A 24,798-nucleotide genomic window follows, 5' to 3' on the forward strand; every position below is an offset into this window, starting at 1 on the left:
CGCAGCATTTAAGATATTCCACTTAATTTCGTGAGATCCTCGATCGATTAATCTCGCGAGGGAGCTTAACGCGCCATTAGAACTTAGATCGCCCAATTGCGCCGTTCAATTTGAAAGAGATCTCGAAGGAGCTTTACGATCGTTTCGATCGGAAATTTCGCGTTTCCCTCAGCGATTAACGATCTCGACGAATTGTTATTGTCCAATAGAACGAGTTTTTAGGTTTCTCAATTCGTCGTGGATGTTTAACAAGCGGTATTTTTCTGTCCGTTGGCCCGTGAAAAATACACAAGATTGGAAGAGACTAATGGATATTAATTCGATACTTTATATACGAGAAACGTAGCAAGCTTGTCCAAATAAAATGTTGCGAGCGTCGGTTTTTATCGATTTCTTTCCCTGTTAAATGGGAGACCTTTCAGTTTCCCTTTCGGCAAGATTCACGGCCCCCATTTCTCCCCAAAACTTTATCACACCCGAGTAAATGATCGAAAATGCGCGACAAATCTCCCCCCTTCGTTTCCAAGATGGGACGAAAATCGACGGTGATGTCGGTTCGCTCTGTTTCGGCGCGAATCAGCCTTTACACGGTCGCTAGGGTCGCCCCTGACAACGCCCTTGCCTGCATTGCGGTGCCCCTCAGCCTGCCGTTATCCTGCAACCATAACGGCTGACAATGAGAACTGAGCAAGGGAGGAGGAGAACAGCTCCCCCCCAAGAAACCTTTGAATCCTTTACACGTAATTCCGGCCTAATGATACGTATCTCGACCGCCTTCAGCCTTTTTGTCGCTCTTCCTCCCCTTCCTCCTTAATTCTAATTCTTGCGCGTTTCGAGAATCGTAGAGAGAAGTAACACGGTGTTTTTTCCCGAGAAGGATTTGTTTTCGCAAAGCTTGTGCTCAAGAGGGGGTGTAAATGCCGCTTTTTTCGGATGAAAAACACGGGCGACGTTGCTTGGCCCCTGCATGCGACGCGGGCTGATAACCTGCTACATCTCCGATTTCCATTTGTTCTATTGTTTCATTGTTTGTCGAGGATATAGGGTGCGGGTCTATTTTTCCTCCCCTCTCTCTCTCTCTCTTTCAAACGATGGAGATTTTTCCACGAAAAATTCTTGCAACGATTCTTTTTCTTTTGCTCCCTCTTTGAATGGAATGGAATCTCGATGCGTGCGTTTCTGAGAATGAAAGAAATAAAAATAGAGGATGAGACAGATCGAAGAATGCCGCGAAACGCGTAATCTCATTGAAAAAAAACGCTGAAATCCTTTCCATTCTTCCCTTTCGAAGCTGAGAATCGTATTGCGTAAAGAGCGATACGTGGAATCATGCACCGTGAATTCGTTTGAAAGAACGCGTCGAGAAACGAATTTTCGTCCGTGAAATTCGCCAATATTTTGTAAATAAGAAATTTTCGTTTCGAGAAAAATAAACGATGATTGATTAGCCGGATTAACGTGGAATAATATATAATAATGGAATATATCTATTCGCCTCTATCGAGCGTTCCACGCCATTTGAATATTTCAACATCGGGGCCATGTTGCTCCCCGTAATGGCGAGCGGTATAATTAACCTCGTCATTTTTATCCGTTAAATTGCAAACGGAACGATATTCTCTGCGCGAATATTCCAACTAAAATTTTATTAATCCAAGAATTTTAAAAATATGCAACAACGTCGATGAACTCGATAAATTCGATTGGAGAACGTGCTATTTATTAATCTCGATAGGCGTGGAAAACTTAATTGGCGAAATCTCATCGAAAGAATCCTCCTCCTTCTCAAGAGAAATCTAGCATAAACTAGTAGTAGACGCACGTGCACGAAACGTTTACTCGTTTATCTATGCTCCCGATCAAGATTTTCCACTCCAAAAACGAGGGGAAAAAAATAAAATAAAAATAAAAGAGAAAGACGCACCATCGCCAAATATTATATACAAATATAATATACGCGTTCGACGTATCGTCAATTAGAGGAGCGGGAATAAAATAAAATGGAGGGAAAAACAGTCGGATAAACTGGTTCGCACCGCAAAAATTGCTACATATATACATATATATATATATATACATATTCACGTCGAGTTCGTCGACCCCCGACAATCAACTCCATATATATATATATATATATATACACGTATGCATACCTTCGATGGTCAATTTTCAAATGGCGGTGTGTAAAAGTGCAGGCCGGTAGTGCAGGGTGCGTATTTATCGACGCGGCTAGCGCCCGGCCACGATAATTAATAGCGGGTTTGCGCGCGTATATTGCCATTTCGATGGAACCACGCTCCACCGATTATTGTTCCTTGTTTCGACAACGATTTATCATGTCCCGATGCGCGTGTCACGTCGGATGCCGCGTCGTTAATCTCGTGGGGAGGAGAGAAAAATGATCGAGAGAAGAAACGAGGGGAACTGGAAAAAGAAGAGGAATACGTTGATAATCGTTAAGAGAGTTGGTCAGATATGCAAATGGTTTATCGAGGGAGGGAAGTTTGGAAACTAGGTTTGGGAAGGAAAAGAGAAAACGAGGTCGCCGTGTAATAGAAATAAATATTAATTCCGGATTGCGAAATGGCGATACAGTTTGGAAATCGCTTGCTTCTCTCGAAAGCAAAAGCATTTTCCTCGAGAAATAATGCGTTTTTCTTTTTTTTTTTCACCGATTCGATACTCGATTATCGAGGGAAGAGAGCCGAGAGTCGATGTGGGGAACACCCGAGTTTCATGGATCGGCGATGCGTTTCGGAAACACACAACTGGGTTTCCTTTCTTCTCCTCCTTCTTCTTTTTACCTGGAGAAGTGGGTCGAACGTTATGAACGATGATCAATTTCTTTCCATCGCGTAAATAAATGTTACAATTCCTCCCCGTTTCAAGTTCCGTAAATAAAAAAAAAAAACGAGAAATTAATGAAGAGATAAAGATCGTCGAAAATGAAAATTAAACGAATTCACGTCACGGTGAAGGTTTCGTTAGAAAACACATGGACGATCCATTTCACTTTCTGAACATTCTAAAATCTTGGCCAAATTATCCAACTCGGGAAAATAATATAACGAAAGGAATTACGAGCATAATAATAATAATAACAACAAAAAAACAATAACGTTTCTTATTGTTGAAATTGAATACGCTGCGAATGATAATTAACCGATTCGTATTCATCCAATTAAAATTTCACGTTATATTACAATTTCGTATTCTTCTTCGTATCGCAATTATTCGCAGTTATATTAAAATGAAATATTTTCATTTTTCGAATACCGATTCTTACACCTACCCGATATTATCGACAGAGCAATAAAATTGCTGTCATAAAATTATTCGTCAAACCTAACCTATTATTCCTATTTATTTATCCCGCGGCTATTTCCGCTATTAAAATACCTATCCTCTCGCACCTGGACGCAACAAGCCACGATACATAACAACGCTACAACCGCGACATAACTTAAAAATCTCTCCGCTCCGCGACCTAACCTCAAATTTCTCGCGCAACCCGCAAACTGCGCTAAAAAAATAAAACGAATCGTAGTCGAAAATCGAGCAACTCTGGGAACATCGAAGGTATTTCCATCCTCGAAAGCTGAAACGGGCATCTTAAAAGCAGCCGGCCACGATTCGAGTTCTCTCGAGGAAGAAGCCGCACTCGCCGCAAGAAATTTACGCGGCACTCCAGTCTGCGAGGCAATAATTCAAATAATTCAGCCCGTGGGGAAGGGGTGACGGAGCGTCACGTAATAAGCCTTGGAAATTCATTAAATATTCTTTGCTTTAACGACACAAAAGTGGAGCTTTAATGGGTCAGAAATTTATGCATCTTGTTGCATTATACCTTTCCTCTCTCTCTCTCTCTCTCTTTTCCACAAACTTTTTCCCTCGTTCTTTAACGATCTACTTAGCACGGGGGGATGCAATTCCGTGGGGGTAAGAAAGATGAAAGGTATCTGTATATCCTGTATATAAATTTAAGTAGCTCCGTCGGAAATTTTTATCGATCCTGCGAAACGAGACGAGATACTTATAATAATTCCTTCCGTCGTCATTTTTTCCAACTTTTCCTTATTTCGAAATTTCTTCCCCGCTATTTGTCATTTACGAATAATGCCAATCTTTTCTCCATTGGATTGAAGATCCGATTTCTTCGCGCGTTCTTCGAAAAATTCGAGAAACAAACAATTCTTTCGAGACGAGAAGGGTTTTTCTAATTTCGTCAGCGAGAAATTTGGCTGCGAACAAAAGCGATCGAAACGAGCGATTAGTCGAAAATTCAATGGCGGTGTTTCGAGGACGGCGCTGCGTCGAGGAGCGACGTGTTAACGATCGATTTGTATTCCACAACGGTTCTAAGCCTCGCGAACAATGGCGAACACGCGCCACCGGAATCCTGGACTCGAATGGTCCCTTTCCGACCGATTAGATTCGAATCGATCGGTTTTCACAATCGCCGCCTGATTATTTTTGTTTCCGCCCGGGAAACAATACCCTCCTAGGGAAAGAGGAGAGGGGGAGGGGTCGAAACAAAAACGCGACGAAAAGAGAAGCCGCTTCGATTTTTACGTCTCGTCGAGCTTTTTCTTCCCCCTCTCCTTCGCCCGGTAAATCGATGTTCGATGTCCAAAGTCGGAAACTCTTTCCTTTCCTTTATTTTCGATCGAATCGAGATTCGATTATTATTAGTATTTCTGGGATATTTAATTTTATTAAAAATTGATCGAAAATTCGATATCGCGTGAACAGAGCTGGGAGATAAATATAGAGAGGAACCGAGTCCACGATGTAGAGGTGCGTAAAATTTTAACGACGGCTCGAGAGGAGACCGTAAACAGTGTACGTAAAGAGATCACGGAGAGGAAACGTTTGAAAAACAGGAAGGAAAATATAAAGGGAAAAATCTTTCATCCTCGATAAGCATCGATCTGCCTGTAATTTAGCTGTCGAGGACGAAATATAAAGTCGTTCACGCCTCTATTAATCGCTTCGTTTTACCGATTTCAGTCGATTTCGTTTCTTTTGATCGGAAGAATAAAAGTGGAGCAATAAAATAACGAATTACATTCGTTGGTGTCAAAAATTGAGGAAACTGTTCTTCGATATTTTTGATTAAAAAAAAAAAAAAGCAATTTTAAAAGTGGCGAAAATGGCTGCGTATTTAGTTAGCAACGAATGGAAATCGTATGCAAATGGAAAATCGGATGCTTTTTTTCAAGGGGGCTGAAACCCCCAGCATTCGACCGAATACTCTCGAAACGAAAAGCAATAATAAACTATCAAAGTTTCCACCACGATCCGTCTCAGTTTTCACGTACAGAAAAAGAAAAGAAAGAATTAAAAATTAAGCAAAAAATTGAAGGAGAGGAATTTTCTTGGCTACTTTTCAACCGAGTGTGAAAAATTCGCGCGAATATTGGCCCGTCGAAGGGAATTAATTGCGTCGAGGCTCGATTTATATCGAGGAGGGCAGAGGACCAGCCTCCCCTCCCCTCCTCCCCGGCGAAAAAACCGACGAAACCAGTTTGCGTCCAACCGATTGTTTGCCAGCTCGAGCTGGTAAACGGTTGTTGTCGACGCGGCGACAAATGGGCGCGTGCATTAACGAACAAATTCGAGTGGATCTCGAAACGCGAATAAAATTGAATACCGCGATCGATCAATCCTCCAAGACTCTCGAAACGATCGTTTTTCTCGCCTGTGAAAAATCGTCGATCTTTTCTTTCTTACTCTCGACACAATTTCGGAAATCGAAACCCTTCCCCGCGTTTAAAATTTGCCAAAGGTCGTAAAAAAGGAGACATCGGTTCTGTCCCCCAAAGTTGTTGCGAATAATATCACGCCTCGTCGACGACGAGATTTATTCAATACGAATTAACGTTGAACCGTTGTTTTTGAATCTCGTTCGATGCGGTGGGATAGGAACAATCTTCTTTAAAAAATTCGAAAAAATATCGCGCAACACCATTTTTTTCTCCCTTCCTCCATTCCCGAAATTCTGCCTTTTCCCAGCTTGAATATTTAATCGTTGAAAGAGGCGCGATAAATCGTATCCTATTTCCACGACCAAACACCCTCCCCTCCCTTTCCACTTTTCCAGTTTTACCTTTTACGCGGGATTAAATTTTCTCCTCTCGAACAACGTTTCCCTCCCCCTGGAAATTTAAAAAGCTTTATCGATTTTATTATTTGCAATGGAAATTTCCCCCTTCTTCTTCCACCTGTTTCGTTCCAACAGAATCTTTCGCTCCGCGACTCGTGTCGTACGCTAATGTTCCGTTCGATGGATTATTTTTTTAACACGATTCGCGATTTCGAGTTCGCAAACAACTCCCCCTCCTTTAAGGATACAAAAAAGGGGAGAGGGGAAGGGAGATCGAATCGAAAGAGAGAGGAAAAGTGGTTAAAACCGAGTCGACGGAGGAGAGGATCTCCATCCGTTAGTTCGTCAAGTGTCCAAAAACAAAGGAGGCTCGCATCGATTCAAACAGATTACTCGCGAGAGGAGAAAGAGGCAGGGAAAAAGAGGATTGGAGTGTCGATACCGGAAAATACGCCAATGGAGCGATATCTCTGATACTCTGAGGAGGAAACGAGGGGGAATATCGAGATCCGAATTCGAGAAAAAGAAGAAGAAGAGGAAGAAGAAAAGAGACGAATTATAAAAAAGGAACGCGAATAAAAAAGGAGGAAGAGAAGGAAGAAACGGTGGAAAACGCGGGAGAAGGGTTGGAAGGGAGGAAGAGAGAAACGGCGCGGAAGCGTCGAGCGGATAATTCTCAGAACGAGTCTCTCGTCGTCGGCGTCCTCCTCCCCCGGCGGAATTCGCGTCTGCGGCCACGGTAATATTTCAGAACATCGTTTGCACGGTAAATTACACGAGAATAATCAAAGGGACTTCCGCGGCTCGTCTTGGGAGACTCGTCGACCGACGACCAACTTGGAGCGCATGGAGCGAGTTGTTTCAACCGTGTGCCGGGCCAAGTGCGGCATCTAATAGGGACGTGTACTATGTCGTGCGTTCCTTGACGTCATACGGTTGTCGCTCCGCTTCCCTCCTCTCTTCTTCTCATCTCTCGATTCTTCTTTCGATACATGTGCTGTTTGAGTCGAGACAGGAGTAAGAGAAATTTGCCAAACTCCTTTTGGAATTCGTGAAATCGATCATCGTGTAATCTCGTTCGTTTAAGGGGGATGATTACTATCAGAGATCTTCTCGTTTCCAAACGACTTGTTAAGTGAACCTTAATCGCACAACAGCTGTTGCAGAATTTAAAGTTCATTTATCAGTCAATGTTGCCAGCAATCAGCTGTTTCGTGGACAATTTCCACGTCTGACCAATCCTGTCGCCCTGGAAGAAACTACGAAACGTTCCTCAATTCCAGAAGAAACGAGACGTGCGAGTAATGAACCCTTTTCCGTGGCTCTCCTGCCCCCTCGACGCGGATAAATTAGCAACAGGGATTCCCCGCGCGCCGTTTCGACCAAACAAAATCAAAAGCCTGGGGGAGGAGGAGATATTCAAGGAAAACTCCCGCTTAGTTTGCTCTGCCGGCACGTCGAAACGCGCTTCCAGGGAGTTAATTATAAGCCGAGGCCTTTAATTCGCCAAAGATACGCCGCGGGTATTTATCATTCAGGCCTGGTGGAACGAACTTGGTCGCGAGGAGGAGAGGGAGAAATGTTCGAGCGAATATCGACGTTTCTTTACGGGTGCAAAATATCGGAGCTTGCAACTTTCTCGAGAAATAATTTTTATTTCAATCCCGAGAAGATTCATCGACGCGGAAGACAAGATTCTCGGAAGAAAAGAATCAACTGAAACGTACGCACATTTATTTCTTCGACTCGATTCGTCTCCTCTTGGAGGATGGTGAGAAATTTAAGTTGGCTTCAGACGTGTATTTCGATAGTGTTCTTTTTTGGGGATAAATGGAGTTAGAATTCAAAGGGCGGTCAGATTTTTCGACGATTCGAACGAGAGGAGAACCGCTTTGTGATCGAAACATTTCTGTGGTGAAAGAGAGAGGGAGAGAGGAGGGATAAGCAAAACGGTTGGAAGGAAAAGCGATTAATTCGAGCGCAAGGTGGTTGGCTCCAGACCTCCGCGAGTGCTTTTTCCTTCCCTGCCGCGATTATTCCGCCGTGGTGGAAGGCGACCCCTTTCTCCGCGTCTTGCTCGCTCTTTCGTGGAAAACTCGACCCTTTCCTTTTTCTCGGCCCCTTCAACCAACGGACTCCAACGCACTTTAATTAATTCCCTCGTCCTCGCGGAGAGGAGCCGGCTTCCGGTGCACCGATCTCGAGGACACGCGAGCAGGGAGGAAATAGGCGTGGATAATTTTAATTCGAGAGAGGTAAAAAAGGGGGAGGAGGGAGAGATTATTCTCGATGATGCGGCGTTACCCAACGAGCCCGTAAAAATTATTTATCGATCGTTTCCTCTAAACTCTCACTGCATCGTGTCATTCCTTCCTCTCGCCTTCTACTCTTTCCCGATATTGCTACCATTACGTCGGATATCGGACACGAAAGAAAAAATCCATACGAAAACCGTCCGTTTCATCGGTTATTGTTCCCAACACAGGCGTTAATTCCATCCTCACGGATGGGGGGAGAGGAGCGTGCATAACGCGCGTTCCATCTCGTTTTTCCGATTCGATTAAATCGGCGCGTGCTCCTCCCCCTTTTCGGAAATAGAAATCGTCGGGACGGATATGAAACGATCGACTTCTGGTGTCCATAATAACGCGAATTTCTTTCCTTAATTCGCTGCGCAACTCGGAGAGGGGTTCTTCCTTTCGTCGAGAATTGTTTCGAGCAAATTCGTGGCGAATTTTCGAACAATTCGACTCCTTTCGATTGTACTAGATCGTAGAATTAGAAATATTTCCAAGAAATGAGACGTTGGATTTGCTTCTTCATCGTGAGCCTCTTTTTTAAGCTGAATCGAAATCGAAGAAGTTTTACAAATTTTACGGACGCATCCCCGTGGAAGGATCTCGATTAAGAGAGTTGGAGGAGGTGGAACGGAAAGAGAGCCAGGTGACGAAAGGGGGACGAATTGAAAGGGACGTGGAGGGAAAAAATTGCCTTAATAAACTTGCACCACCCCCGTTAATTTCATGGCCGACGACGAGGCAATTAACGTGTCTAGTGGACGAGGGTTGCACCGCTCGCATCGATGAACACGAAAGAAAGAAAGAAATGAGGACGAGCAATAAACGAACTAATAAACGCGACTCTCGAGCGCTCCGCGTTGACGGAGTGACTCTTCCACTCGCCGTTTATTTTCTCGAAAAATTCTCCGAAAGGGCTCGAAAAGGGAGCACCAATTCGTTCCGATTGGGGCAATTGCTTTCGTCTTTAACAGTGGTTTGGATACGGTTGTGAGAGGAAAAGTGGAGTTTTAAATAAAATTACAAGATTCCTGATAATCCTTGGGTTTGTTTAAGTTTTCTCTTCTTCTTTGGATAATTCATTGAGACAAACTTTGGGAAGCGGTTTTAATTTTCTTCGAGTTTTTTCCTTCTTTCAATAATAATTCATTCATACGATACAATCTTCAAATCCCAACAAATATTGGATAGCATCGACTCGATATTCAGGATTTTTGAAAAATTGCGAGACGATCTTCAAGATGTGAGAATCTCGCGAGGAACTTGAATTTTCGTTTGATCGGCTTGGAAGGAAAGGAAGAAGCGGCGAAATTCGCGAGAAGAATCGTCGAAAATCCTCCAATTAACATAAAACAAAAAGAAAACAATTGGATCAACGCGAAAGAAACTGTTCAAAAAAATCGTCGTATAACATAAAAATTCTCTGCGAAGCAACGAATTTTTCTCTCCTCTTCCCTCCCCCAATTGCGATACAACCAGCCCCGTATCCTGGCGGGTTGATCGGATTTAATTCCGTCCCGAATCGACCGGATATCCGCTCGAGGTTGGGCGAAGAATCGAGACAAAAGAAGGCGGCAAAAAGGTTCCGTTAAATCGTTTCAAACGGATATTTTCTTCCTGGGGGACTTGTCACGTCTTGGACGATACTTGAATAATTGAATTCGAAGCTTAAATATTTTTAATCGATATATCTTAAGATTCATCGTCGGGAAATTAATGGACTGGAAGACAAAGGGGAGCGCCATATAATGTAACATTAAATTACGTGTCATTGACGACTGTGTGCAACGATCAAAGGAGATGGTCGTTCAGCCAACTTGGATTAAACAAAAAAATCTTCTACTTACTTATGTTTTAATTTCCAAAATTATTATAAACAGATAAACGAAATATGGATCAAAATCCACGGAAAAATATTTGCCCAATCGTCCCTCTTTTGCTGCTAGGCTTTTAATAGTTTGGTAGCAAAGTTCGATCGTTATCGCGCTCACGTGGACGTAGTTAGAAAAGGATTGGATAGTTTGAAAAAAGACGACGGGATTGGCTCGAAGCAAGGTGATTTATGCGAAAAATTAAAGCGACGAAATTACTGGACGGCCTTCGCTCTCTTAATGGCGTTTACGTTACAGCCATTAATTTCCTTCACAATGCCTGTTTAAACTTACCGGTCGGTTGTTCATTAACCGTTCCCCGACATTGGCCATCCTATCGTTTCTCGCTTCCACCATTGGCTAACAAGGAAACTTTGCGAAATTCCGATTCGAGCCGGGTATCCTAACCTCGAGGACGTGGTAATACGCGCGTTTACATTACGCTGGAATAAGCTTTATAAATGAAAGCCACTTTTTCGAGATTACTTTTGTTCCGCGGACGAGATACTCGGATTATTAATTCCGAAGACGAGAACCGTTCTCAGCCTGCTCGCGAATCCTTTTTTCTTTTTGGAGTCCCGAAATCTTTAACGAGATTCCAAGAAAATCTTGTTGAACAAAGTTAGAATTTTTTCTTCCATTAGTTGCGAACGAATTGTTTATTTAATTTCGATGAAAATTATCTGGTTTCGAGGAAACGTTAACGCGATGGAAAGAGAGATGCGGAACGAAGGGATTCGTTAAGTAGATATAGGGAAAGGAAAGGAGCGAAGGCGATTGTCGTAATGGCTCGGTGGATAGGGTGATCGGCTATTATCGATTCGTCCCGAGTTCGATTCCTCGATATACACGAATCTTCGTTTCTCTGATTTTCAATTGATATTTCGAGTTTTCGAGTCGTGTCGATGACTAGTCGATGCGAATTTTAAAGGTTCTTTCGAATTTTCTCCGGTAATCAATGAAAACCGTAAAAAAATAATGACGGAAACAAACTTTCTAAAAAAAACCATGCAAGAATCCACGAATTCTATGTCCGCTCAATGCGAGAAAAATTGTTGCTCGGCCCACGACAAATTAAAACGTCGACTAGGCGCGAAAAACGCGGAAACAGAGAGAGAGAAAATAAAATGGCAAAAGGTGTGTATTATAATAGCGCAACGGTGTTCGTTAATCAACGTCTCTGCCAAAGTGCGCGAGGTATAAAAAACGCGGGATAAGGGAAGAGGTAAATTCGTTCCTTTCTCCATCTTCTCCGTCAAAATAATCCTCTAATTCCGCCTCGTCCATTTCTAGTTTAGATGGATCGTCGTTTCTGCCACGAATGAACCTCGCATAGAAAACGAGCTCCATCTCTCACCAACAAATTCCATCCTCCTCCTGACTTTTCTTTCCCTCTTGCACATCCGTAAAAGAAAAAAGTATTGCAAGGCCCACGCGACGAAATAAAACCTCCCCCTCCTCCTCCTCCTGGTCGACCCCACAGCATCGAACAGCTGAGGGATTGTTGGCAGGGAAACGGGGGTGGAAAACACGGTCGATAAGGAGGGGCCTGTTGCTCGCAGCCACGAGAAGCCTCGCGTACGTTATAGAAACGAAGGAGGTGGAGGAGCAGGATTCGAGGATTTTCCAAAGAAGAGGATAGGTTTACGAGCTAGTCCAGCAATCGAGCCACGACACGGCAAGAAATTTCCCCTCCCCTTTATTACGATCTTGTCTTTCTCGTTGAATCTTTCGTTCATTCCCTTGGATGGGATAGAATGATCGGATGGAAGGACAAGGTCGACGCTTCGAAAGTCACAAGTGGGAAGAGATTCGAGTATATATGTAGGAAAGAGACTAAGAGTTGCCACCCTTCGCGACGCGAAAATTGAAATACGATATCCCAAGCGCTTCGAGGACGGGCCACAGACTAATAAATCGTCCCCCTTTCCCCTTGTCTACTCCGTTCCAGTTCTCCCCTTATTTCGTTCCGTCTGGCGGGGGGCCTTTACGAGCTTCCCTTCGAGGATGGAAAGACGCGAGATCCAAAAACACGAGGCTCGATACCGGGGCCACCCTCTTCCTTCCTCGCGGCTGGATCGATCCTGCCAGGATAACTCCAAGGGTCACTGTCTTTCGTCGTCTGGGTCTCGCTCGGGGATATCAAACGACCAACAGCTTTAGTCCAAGATTTGAAATACAATTAATTAATTCATCATTAATTAATCCTCCATTTGAGTTTTTACCACGAGTCGAATGAATTCTTCGGCAAAGTTAAAAATTTGTCGATCGATGGAAGGAAAAAATAAATGGAGGCCGTTTTAAGCCAAGTTTGGAAAAGTGAGAAGAATACGCGAGCGAGAAGTTTCTTTTCTTTCGCGACTAACATCGAAGCCTCGATGACGAAATTTTTTCTTTACCTTTGCCTCGAGCACTCCGCGGGCTATTTATACGCTCGCGTCATCGTACCTGAGGAAAATAATCGACACGTTGCACAATAATCCTCGACATCATCGGACGAAAGTAACGAGGATGCTTTATCTTTGCCTCTTTTTCTAATCGCCTTCTAATTGAGAATCGATCTTTGGATCGAAACAGCGAGGATCTTTATTTGCATTGAGTTTCAACTTGATATTATTATTCCTCGACTCTTTTGATTCACACTTTTAAATTCTTATCGAATTATCGAAAGGTTCCTTTCACAACGATTGAACGTCTCTCGTGTTTAAATGGGGGGAGACTCGTGGCGATTAAGGACGATGGAAAGGATAATAATCAAGAGAATGGAAGATCAAAGAGGGCGAGTAAACTACGTTAGCAACTTCTTTGGAGAAAGAATTTAAAATTTTTCAAACGGAATACACAAGTGCGAGGTTGCCGATCTCGTTTTCAAAGTATCGTTCAATTATATCGTCGGGTAAATTAATGAACAGATGAGATCGATCCAAGAAAAGTCCAGCAATTATTCAACGTGATCTTCGGATGACAATATATGCGGATGAGCAAGAGACGATGATTAGGATAATCGAATCACGGTAATTGATACGTCGATGAATCACTGTGACATCGATCAATAATCGAAATGACGCAAATGAACGGAAGAATTTATTTTAAAAAATATTATTTTCCTCTCTCTCTCTCTCTCTCTTTTCCTCGAATCCTCGATGGAAGTACAAACACGTGTTCGATGCAAAATCGTGAATATCTTGGAAATCTTTCTTCGAATATCGACAGCTTCGAATTAACGGATAATACGATATCGTAATCTTGGCAATCTTGCTTTCCAACTTTTCTCAGAAAATTCCAGTCATATCGCGAGTTTCGTAATTTTTTTAAAAAGAAATCTAAAAAATACAATATCTCGCAATAATTCCCACAGAAAAATTTCTAAAATTTTTTGTAGAAAAAAAAATACATTCCTGTCTACGAATCTTTAAAGATCGATCGAGGAAAAGATTTCGAAGAGAAGTCTAAAAATATTCTCGGATCGATAATATTTTCATTCGATCTGAAGGAACGCCTAATTTTAAATCCACGTATCTTGTGCGAATAGCTCTTTTTCCACAGAAACTGAATGGTCGAGTCGAAGTTTAAAAGAAGGAATGACATTGAAGAAGAAGGAAAAATAGTACGATTGAATTCTGACTCTGCACATTATAAAATTCGACTCGATCACCTTTCAACGGGACATTTGGCGGATGGATATCACTGGAAACTCAGGGAGCAGTTAACACGGGACATTTGCGTTCAACAGGGGGTTGACGGTCGAATCTTGTTGCGGTTCCAATCACCGCCGGCCTATACGCCCTGTCAATCGCAATTATTTCGAATCGAGACCCGGGGTGTTAATCCTGCGCTTTGATTAAATCGTGGGAGCCGACACGCGGTGATTTTTTTTTTTCAAGTCCAGCCAGTGTAGATCGGGCCACCACCTGTGGCTGGCCGCTTCAAAGCGAATGTAAATGAGAAAAGTGGGTGCAGTGTGGGTTAAAGTTTACTTTGGAACATTTGAAGAATCCGTCGAAAGTGTCCAAGATGTAGGGGAAACGCAAAGGCGAAGAGTCGAGTCTTTCGATGGCTCGGTTGGTAAGATCTTCGACTGGCAACCGAATTGTCCCGGGATCGAATCCCCGCGATCGTAAAATTTCATTTTTCTTTGAGAATTTTTCCATACCTCCAACTTGTGTTTCGCCAACAGCGATTTGCCTTTCGAAAATGAATTTTAATGGCGTTTTCTCGTTGAAAATTTTGAAATATTTTGATCGTCATCGAGAAAAATTAAACTAAAACGGAAGAAACGAAATTACACTTTACCTCCTCTAAAATTCCAAAGGACCGTTTTCAAGAAATACGAGAGAGAGATAAACAAGAATGTGTGGTGGACAGAGAGAATTGCAGCAACTTTAACCCATTGTGTGTACACGAAGGGCAAAGTTGGTGCAAACTATTTCGTTGCTCGACGGAGCCTCGTGTTGGAAGCTGCACAGAAGAGCACTGTTTTCGCTGTTCGCAGAGATGGGCTCACCCATGGATAAACGGGATTAATCGTTCCCCAATCCGTAAGACAAATTGGCCTGAGAGATCCTCTTCCCTCTCTCGAGATCATCGCGCGTGTCAAGGACAATTATCACGTGTCGTCGCACTCTGACGGATCTCGAAGCGAATGTTTCTCACTCATCGTTATCATTATTATTATTATTATATTCAAAGAATCTATTTTCACGAGGCAAGAATAAAAAATGTTTACCGGATGGATCGGTTCTCCGTTGGAGCAGAGGCACCTTAACGTAACTAAACTAATTTGCAATTGTTCCCTGCGAGCACAAGCGGCGTGGCAAGTTACGAAGTTTGTCGCGGTGCGCCAGTTCCAAGCAATTACGGCAAAATTTGCATCGATATTTCCCTCCTCGGTGAATAATTACGGCAGAAAAATTAACCGAGTCGGCTCGAGTCGATAAAACTTCTTTCCTGTAAGTCGATGTCGCTTATTATTACATCGCACATTTTATATAAACGCCGTTATTTCAATTCTTGCGATCCTTATACGAATTTCATTCGCATTCTTCCTTATACGAATTCGAATTACCCCCGCTCTCGGATATTTCTCGACAGGAGGAAATTAGGCTCGAGATAAAATAAATAATTCGAATAACTTCCTTCATAATCTTCGACCGAGGAATTCTCGGATCGACTCAAGAGGGTTTCCGCCATCTTTAGACCAAGTTTGGCGGCCGAATCGCGATTTAAAATCGGGAAACGAGGTTCCCTTTTACGACCTCTATCGTGCATCGCTAGAAGAGGCATAGTTCCCGCGATATAATCGAGTATTCGTGGCAAAAGTAGCCGCGGCAGTCGACTTCACCTGCGCGTTGCGCAACCTTCGTCCCTGCCGCTACGTGCACACGAGCACGATATCTTAACGTGGCGTATCTTAACAGAGGACATAACGTCGCCACGTTACGGTAACCATTTTCTCTGCCTCTCCAGATTACCCACGTCTCTCCTCCCTTTCCATCGACGATCGAACTTCTTTGCCCCTCCAAGTTGCGAATATCATATTTCATTCGAGATCCGAAAATGAAGAGAAATTTTTCTCCGCGGTTGAGAACGCTCGCATCGATTCGCCGGCCGTTTCGTCTCGCGATTGGACAGAGCGGCGGTTAAAGTGTTAAGTCAATATCGAGGGAAGGAATACGAGCAATCAATCGCGCACCTTGGACACGATCCTTGCGAGAGATTCAGCCGTAACAAGATCGTTGTAACGCGCTTGTAAACCGATACAACCGACCTATATAGAGAGCCCCTATAAACCGACCTCCATAAAATCATAATCCATTTCCTCGGCCAATAACTTCCATTCGGTTAAACGGCCCCGCAGTTTTTCACGGTCACTGCGAACGTTATTTCGACAGAGGCAAGAGAGAATTTTCAAAAATTCAGAAATCTGAATCATTCTTCCACGTTTAAACGAAACGGCGCTAACAAATATTCATAGAGAAACACACGGCACTTTAAATTCCCTCAGAAATACCTGATCTCCATCCAATTCTGCTTATGGATTATTTATTAGTTATTCTGCAGAGAAAAGGAGAATTTCAACAAATATCTCAACACGTGTACAATAATAAATTACACCAAGGCACGTAGTCCCCCGGGCGTAAAATTTACGTCGATTCGCGTTTTGAAAAGTCCATCATGCTTTTAGATGCCGCCACTTTCTTCGCCGCTTTAGAATACTTTTCGAATAGTTTCGCTGCGTTCAAAAATTAATCCCGCTTAACGAAATTCTGGAAAACATCCGCATAGTTGCACGAGTCGTTACCTTTATGCTCGTGTAAATTAATCCTCTCGTCTTCAAGTCTTCCCTCAAGACTTTGCTACTCCGACGATTCCAATTTTTAAAGAAGAAGAAAGAGGACAAATCCTTTCTTAAGATCGAAAAAGGAAACATTCCCCTTCAGGGATCACGGTTGACCGCGAAACTCCATCGCGATTACCCGATTAGGGACGAGCTAAATGGGCAAAGTTTAACCTCGAAGAACCCTTTGAGACGGTTTCGCGCACAATGCGCGCCTCGATAATCGGTTTTCGCGCTCGACCATTGTGTCGAGAGAGTCGAAGAATTTGTTCGAGCGGAATTCATTCGACAGAATGAACCTGACGCGTCCTTGTTTCCGGCTCGATCGGGAAGAAACATCGAAGGAAGACGTCTCGAAAATTAATATTTCGCCAGGAACGACGAATTCCGTGTCCTTGTAATCGACGCATTTAATTCGAGATCGACGAGGAAATATCTCGAATCGATTTTAAAACTTTGTTCAACTTTTCTTCTTCGCCGCAGCACTCTGATACTTTATTCATCCGCTCGTTGAAAAACGTTAATTTTTCCATCTTTTTCTTCAATTCGACAAATTCTTTCCGTGAAAACTTTCATTTTCCTTCATCTTTCCATCACTTTCTCGGAACAGAACTGGAATAAAAATTGTTATACGCGAAAATTATATTCGACCATTTAAGATAATCCACCGAACGAAACATGTCCACGTTAAAGTTCGATTCATCGTGAATGTTAAAGAATTCAAAGTTCACTGAAATTTCATTATTCAATGTCATATTAGCTAGAAATGCCATTACTTCATAGCTGGCACCTATTTGCTTTTCTCAGATACGATATTATAGATTATAGATCAATTGTTTTGTAAAACAGTTACGCATAATCACGCATAATTAAAATATTCCTTCGGCAAAACTCGTACGTTTATGTTTATCGTTTTCAGTTCCCACCACTGCCCACGTGCAAAGGAGGGGAGGGGAGTGTCAATTTCTTTTCCCGTCCGCAAAATGGCTGCGCGTCGAGCGTCGTCCCACTTGGAAAAAAAAGGAATCTATCATCGGCAAACGAGGAGGAGGAGGAGGAACGCGACGAATGGAATGAATTTAGATGGAGGTGGAAACTCGTTGAAAAGCTGCTGATAATTTCACTTTTTCTTTCTTTCTTCGGCCGCTGACTCGAGCGAAAAGCTCGATAATCGTGATTTAAGCTCGAAATACGACGGTATTGTAATACGGTTGGCGGTATATTATTCCCAATTCTTTACGAGCAACAGCTTTCCCGAGCAACTCGCCTTTCCTTTTTCTCCTCTTTCCTTCCTTCCCTCTCTCCATTATTCCTCGATATCCACGATACATAAAGTGAAATGGAACGAAACTTGTTTCCACTGATTTTACCTCTCCTTTCCCTTTTCTTTTTAACGCAAAGAGGAAGGAAAAATTCTTCGAGGCGACGAAGATTTCGAGTTATTTTCGGCTCTCTTGGAATTTGGAATGGAAGAATAAGAAGAAGGGGTGAATCAGAAACGGCTCCAAGGATCAGCAACAGGGTAATCGATCTCGATCTCTTCCCTTTTCCATCGATCAGAACGAGCAAGAAAATCGTATCCCCTCCAAAGGGAAATCTGATTAATAAGACTGTTCGAAACAAAACTGTAATATTTCGATCCATCTCTGATCGAGATAATAATTAACAAAATTATTACACTCAATGGAACGAGAGGGTGCAACAGGAAAAGGAGGGGTTTCTCTCGAAAACTGATAATTCCTGTTCGCGAGCGGTTCAAGAGTTGTTGGAAAGATTGGCGCAAGGAGAAAACGGTAAAAACGGCTGGCGAAGGAGCGCAGTGTGCGATGACCCAGTGATATTTCCACCGCGTCCCTTTCTCTTTCGATCCTTCCTCTTCTTCCCTCGCTTTCTTCCCCTCCGATTCCGACCCAATCCTTTTTTCCACCTCGAATTCGACAGAGGGGGATACGTGGCTTCACACGTGTCGCGAATGTATACACTGAAAATATATACGGCTATAAAATCCGCGAGCAAGGATGGGAATAAATAAAAGGAGTCCGTTTCAAATGTCACGGCGTATCCTCGTTTAATTGCAAATTTGCCACGCTTGGATTTCATCTTGGATCCCAATCCACCAGTTTTTCCTTTTTCTTCTTTTTTTACGATTTAACGAGATGCTTGAATAAATAAATAAATCCCATTGTTCTTCCATATTATATTTCCTTTTATGTATTCAATCACCCGTCGTCCAGTTAAGTTTCACGTCAATTCTCGCAATTTTCCTAATTTCCTCCTCCTCTCTCTCGCCAAAAGTAACAGGCGAACGAGGATGCAACCGAAGGGTCGGTCTCCTCCCCTAATTTCACTCCACGAGAAACGGAATCGCCTATCTCTCCGTGCAGATAAAAGTATCCTGTGAATGTGAACTTGTGCTAATAAAAATTCGATACTGGAGAAGCTTGCCTTCGAACCTTCTTAAAGATGGATTTGAAGAGGGAGGGAGAATGGAAAACAATGGGTGGCTAACGAACAGCCCGAGGATGTGACGACAACTTCCTTCTTTCCTTCTTCGTCTCGTCGAGAATCGAGAATCGAGACGCGCTAATGGAAAAGTGTTCCATTACTCGCGAGTGAATTCCAGGGGATTCCCGCGAATCCGCGAGCACAATGGACGGTCGACGTTAAAATGGCACACGGGGAGGGATCTCCGTCTTTCGAAATTACGCGTGTAATTGCTGTAAAGCGATTGCTGCGAGGAATCGAGTGGCTAGAAGCTTTTTCTTTCGCCAATCGCGAAGGATACATTATTGTACCGTGGAAAGGTAATTACAATTGGTAATTAACCGTCTCCTTTGGCCAACAATGCTGGCCAAGTTTCCGTTATTCAAGATTGGAACGTAGCTTGGGAACTTTGTTTATTGTGTCTCTCTTAATCGCGGTTGCGTGAAAAATTTCGCAATTTCCCCCTCGTGGGAGGCTATCGATTTTTAGTTTTCCAGAAATATTAGAAACTTGGGAGGTTAAAGCGTTAAGGAATGGTATTTGAATTATTCGAATGCTCGTAGATCCCGGTTAAATTTAACCGAGACAAAGGAGAAGATTGGAAAACGCAATTTCTATTGTTGTTTGTTAACCTCTTCTCCTCCTCAAAGGATCTCCCTTCGAGACAGTTTTCGTTGACAGTGAAAACAATAAATATAAACGTACGAGTTTTGAGGGATTGCGAGTAACAATCTATGCGTATCTGAAAAAAACAAATAACTATGAAGTAATGGCAACATTAGACAGTAAAACCATGAATAAAATTTCAGTAAAGTTTAAATTCTATAACGAGAAATTCTCGCTTCGAAGAAACTCGAGAAGACAGGCGGAAGGGAGGATCCGAAAAAGCGATCGGTTTCTCCAGTTTGCATCCGATTTGTAATGCACGCTTCTCGAATGATTGATCTTTTGGAGCACTTGGTAGCTTGGTAGAAAAGTAGATCGCTTCCAATTATTTAATCATCGAAATCATCGCCTTTCAAAATTCTTCCAGAGACGTTTCCAACCGGATAAAACGTTATTGCAACGAAGCTTGTGTCGACGCACGAAAAGAACGAGGGTTATCCTCCGTGATAAACGGGACACCTAACGTCCGTTCCAGTTTACGAGTGGTGCTCGTGAAACGGGCACAATAGCTTCGAAATTGAATATCTGTTGGAAATTTGCAGCGAGGGGGTTTTAAAATTTTGAAAAAAGTACGCACGTTTCGAAAGTATACGTCATCCTCGGCTTACCTGGAACAGAAACAACGAAAATATCCTTGTGAGACGAGTTTTTAAACGTCGACCCTCCTCCTGGACTTTTCTCCTTTTAATTTCAGCAAAAAGAGGAGGGCAAATTTTAAAAGTAATTTTAAACATTTTCAGAATCTTCCTTCTTTCTTTCTCCATCGTCGTGTCTCGATATTTATCCACGTTTCGTTTCCCTTTCGCATCCACGAGGAGAGAAAATTGCCCCCCTCCATTGATTTCTCCCAGAGCAAATTTTCATCGAGAGGGACAGACGTCACTCGAACCGATCGGAAGAACAGAAATCGAACGAGACGTTGATGAACGCGTGTCACGCGCTTTTTCTCCCTTTATGTATATATATATATACACATCGACGAGCTCGAATCAGCCTCCATTCACGTAGCTCAAGACGAATATCTTGTATCTCTCTGAATCGAATCAACCTAGTTGCTGGCTCCTCTCTCGATCTCGAAACGGTGGATTACGGTTGAACTGCGAGTTTTCCAAAGTTCCATACACGATTCTTTGCACGCTCTTCGTATATAAACGATTTGAAAAATAACACACGAGCTGTGTATTACATATATTTGGTTCGATAATTCCAAAACCAGATCTAGAAAGAGAAAAATTTCTAAACTAGGTGATTTCGGAGGAGCTCTGAAAGCGCGGGTTAAGCATTATTTTTATCGAGGGATAGAGGCGACCTTTTTAACGGGGGATCGAAAGGATGGAACGGTGATTTGAGCGATTTTAATGTTAAAAATATTCTGCTCCGCTTACACGCTCCCTTTTCATCTCGTTTAACGCGTTATTCGACTGCTTATAAAGAATCTTTCGTATTTGGAAAGACGAAAAACTATTGAATCTTCTTTTCGACGTTGGAACGAATCAGAAATCATACCATTCGTTACTCGACGAAGATTCGAAGAATGTTCGCGTAAAAGATCTCACCGATGTAACAAATGGAAACAAATATAAACGTGTTAAAAGGTAATTTTAAAATCTTCTCCTTTCGATCAAATATATATTCTCTCAAAGGAGAGCGTGTATCGGTGTTATAGAAATCGTTTTCCAGGAATTTCTAGATATATATATATACGTGTGTATACAAGGATCGTTGGAGCATCTTCGAAGCGTGAAATTAAGGGTCGAGGAAGGGGAATGCGATCTCTTTGCAAACAGACGGATTTATAAAATTCGGGTCAAAGAATGAAGTATCTGGCGTACAAAAAGGGGCGACTCGTGAGGGAGGACCGACCGCGGTTCGATATTAATTCGACAAAATTAATATCGAACGACCTATATTCCTACGAGAGCTAATACTCTAAGACCCGTCGTTAGAATATAGAGAAAAAATGTCGACCCTCGATTCCTTGCGTGTAATATAAAACTTTCGACGTGGCACTCAAGACTCACTTTTTCCCCCTCGTCATTTCGATAAACAAGTTGATAAGCGATTTATAATATACGGTGTAACATTTAAAAGAGATTGATCAATTTGTGTGAATTGAATGAATTTGTACGACTTTGTCGAGAGTTTGTCAAGCAAGTTTGTTAAGGAGAACAAACGAGAAATGCAGAAAAGTTGAAAATGATTTTAAGATGGACAAACACGGTTGAAAAATTAATCGATCGAATTGAAAAGTTTCACAGATTAGATGTATATATTTTCTATTTTCGACTTTGAGAAATCGTTCTCGATGTGGTTCAACGTCGTTAAAACGTTCTATATTATTCTCGTTTGCTCGATTGTTATTTTCACCACGACATTATTACACGTCCCGATGTTAGGTCGAGGAGGGAATGATAACCACCGTAACTGAGAAATGTAGACCGGAAAATCTCCCTTTCCACGGACTTTTTCGCGTTTTAAACAACCGAGACTTCTCTCTCCTCCCTCTCTCTTTCTCTCCCCTATAATTCCCGAGGAATGATTCCTGGAGCGTGGCGCGCGATCCGACGAACGAATATAAATCGGATTCCGGACTAGAAGATATCTTCTTCTTCTTCTTTTCTTCCAACAGAACAGACGATATATATTTTTCTTCTTCCTCGTGCACGCGCGGGTTATACACAATCCACCGCCATCATCATCTTCGTTCCTTTATCCTCTTTTTCCCCCCTCTTCTTCTTTATATATTTTCCTTATGGAATTCCATTTTCTTCGGGTACTAAAAACTTCTGCGAAACGAAGGTGCGAGAAAAAGCTCGAAAATATGTGTCTACCATATAACAAAACACCCTCGCGGTAAAAAGTCACGACACAGAGAGAGAGAGAGAGTTAGACGATGATTCATTTTTTCTCGTCGAGGGAAAGAGAGTTTCGAACGGAACTTTTTCCCCTTCTTCTTTTTTGTGCTTGAAAGGTTATTTCGAGAGATGGTTGATGGAAATTTACGTGAAAAAATTAGACCACGTCGGCGAAGATTCGAACTCGGTTCCAACGCGGTACGAGTCGAATTCCTTATCCGCTTTGCCGTCGATGCTTCCGTGTATATCTTTCGTTTCTTTCCGTATATATGCATTCCATTTATTTACAAAAGTATCTTTACCAAACATTTAATCTATCTTGCACGGGATAATCATCCCATCGTATCAAAGATTCCTCGTTAAACACCTTCGACGCAAAAAACGTAGTACCAAAACACGCAAAGTAAGGTTTCGAAGAAAGTCGATCGAGTTCCATCTTGGAGGCGATGCGCCGCGTATTCCCCTAGGAAATCTTACATCACGGGGACAGGTCCAAGGGAAAGGAGGCACGAAGGTAGGCAAACACCTGGCCGACCTCCTCCATCCACGCGCACACACACGATGCACGTCGTAATGCCGCCATACGTCTGCCTCGACCTCCACCACTACCCGTTTAACCCCTGGGATATGATAATGCTACCCCTAGCACGAGGAAAACTTGCTCTACATGTTATTTATGCGGCCGGAATGACCTGACACGAACTCTCTCTCTCTCTCTCTCCCTCTTTCCACTTCTTCCGCCATCCTTTTCCGGTTCGCGGGTCAAATTCAGCGAGCAGAACACGAGCAGATTTCGTCTCTTTCGGATCAATCGATGGTTAGCCACGATTAATCTTGGCGAATTTTCTATCATTCCGCTGAAAGTGTAGAAGAAAGAAGGACGAGGAGGCAAGTTATTCCGCCAAATTCCTCAATTATGAACTGGATACGCGTTGAAAACTCGTGCAATATTTCGAGAGCGAAAAGAAGACTGTCGCAAGAAACGGCAAAGTATAAAATTCGGTCGGGTGAAGGCGTATCTCGGGACGCATTAGGCATCTCGACATTAATCCTTATCACGAGGTACACGATGTACTGATTCATCGTCATAATGCCGCCATATGTCTACCACGTCGGATACATGCCTCCTCCCCACCCATGCCTTTCCACCCTGTTTAACCCCTGGGATATGATAATGCTGACCCGGGCCGAGGAAAACTCCGTCCTATATTTATACAGGAGGAGGAGCAACTTTTGAATCCCGATTGTTCACTATCCCGAGAAACCTGAATCACGTAAATTTACCTCTGCCATTTTTCACGATAACGTAAATACATAACGTCCAGATTAATATTTCGAGGTAATTTCTATAAGAAAAATTTCCATTTTTGAAGAACGAATTTGAATTTCCCGGAAATTGTGTGATCTGCGAAATAATAATAATCGTATAATCAGGAGGCTGTAGAGGATGTAGCCGGCTCGTCATAACAGCGCTACGCGTTTATCCCCGTCGGTCGCAAACTTCTGTCCCTCCTCCCCCTCCCCGGCTACTTTGCACTCCATTTAATCCAGCGAGAGAGGCGATGAACAGGGGGAAATGTTGTTATCGCGAGGAAGGAAACGATTTTTCGTGTTCAACCTTTCTTTTTCAACACCTTCTTCCTCCTTTTCTATCCTCTCTTTTCCAAATTCTCGTGAAAAAATTTCGAAGCACTTGGAGAAAAGAAGGCCGAGTTCCTCGGCTGGTAATTTTTATCGAAATTCCGACGTTGAAATTTACGACTAGAATTCGAGTCAAATATTAGTTGAAACTAGATTCCACGAGTTAGCGCGGACACGGGTAGCACGGAAAAGGTCCTGGTCGGATATAGATTAGGTCAATTACGGAATAATCCGGGCTCCTAACCCGAGTTACGTCGAAAATGGAAACCGTGGGTGAACCGTGAGTTAGACGTATAGTGCAACGCAGATAAGGGGTCGGTGGACAGGGTTAAGCTGTGAATGCGAGTCAATTGTGAAACGGAACCTTGGCTCCTAAAACCAAACTGTTAACACACTTTGAACACGGCAGATAGTTAAAGATTAACGGAGAAACTTTACAATTTTTACATTATTATACAAACGACGATTTCAAAAAAGGGTGCGCCAATACATAATAACCTAACCTAACTTTTTCTTACACCATTAAAATTCGGAATTAAAA

General features: G+C 42.7%; 1 protein-coding gene across 3 annotated transcripts in view; it reads right to left on the minus strand.

The window, feature by feature from the left end:
- LOC107995096 (pseudouridylate synthase RPUSD2) overlaps positions 1-24,798 on the minus strand; it is a 122,445-nt gene that overhangs the window by 55,445 nt on the left and 42,202 nt on the right. Inside the window, exon 1 of one of the 3 annotated variants that reach the window (XM_062081980.1) lies at positions 20,370-20,976. The exons of the other annotated variants lie outside the window; for them this stretch is intronic. Coding sequence (XP_061937964.1) covers positions 20,370-20,525 — 156 coding nt within the window. The 5' untranslated portion in view covers positions 20,526-20,976. Of the gene's footprint in view, positions 1-20,369; positions 20,977-24,798 lie in introns of those variants that run through there. 3 annotated transcript variants of the gene reach the window in all.

This window comes from Apis cerana, linkage group LG11 (assembly GCF_029169275.1).
Source record: "Apis cerana isolate GH-2021 linkage group LG11, AcerK_1.0, whole genome shotgun sequence".
NCBI lineage: Eukaryota > Metazoa > Arthropoda > Insecta > Hymenoptera > Apidae > Apis > Apis cerana.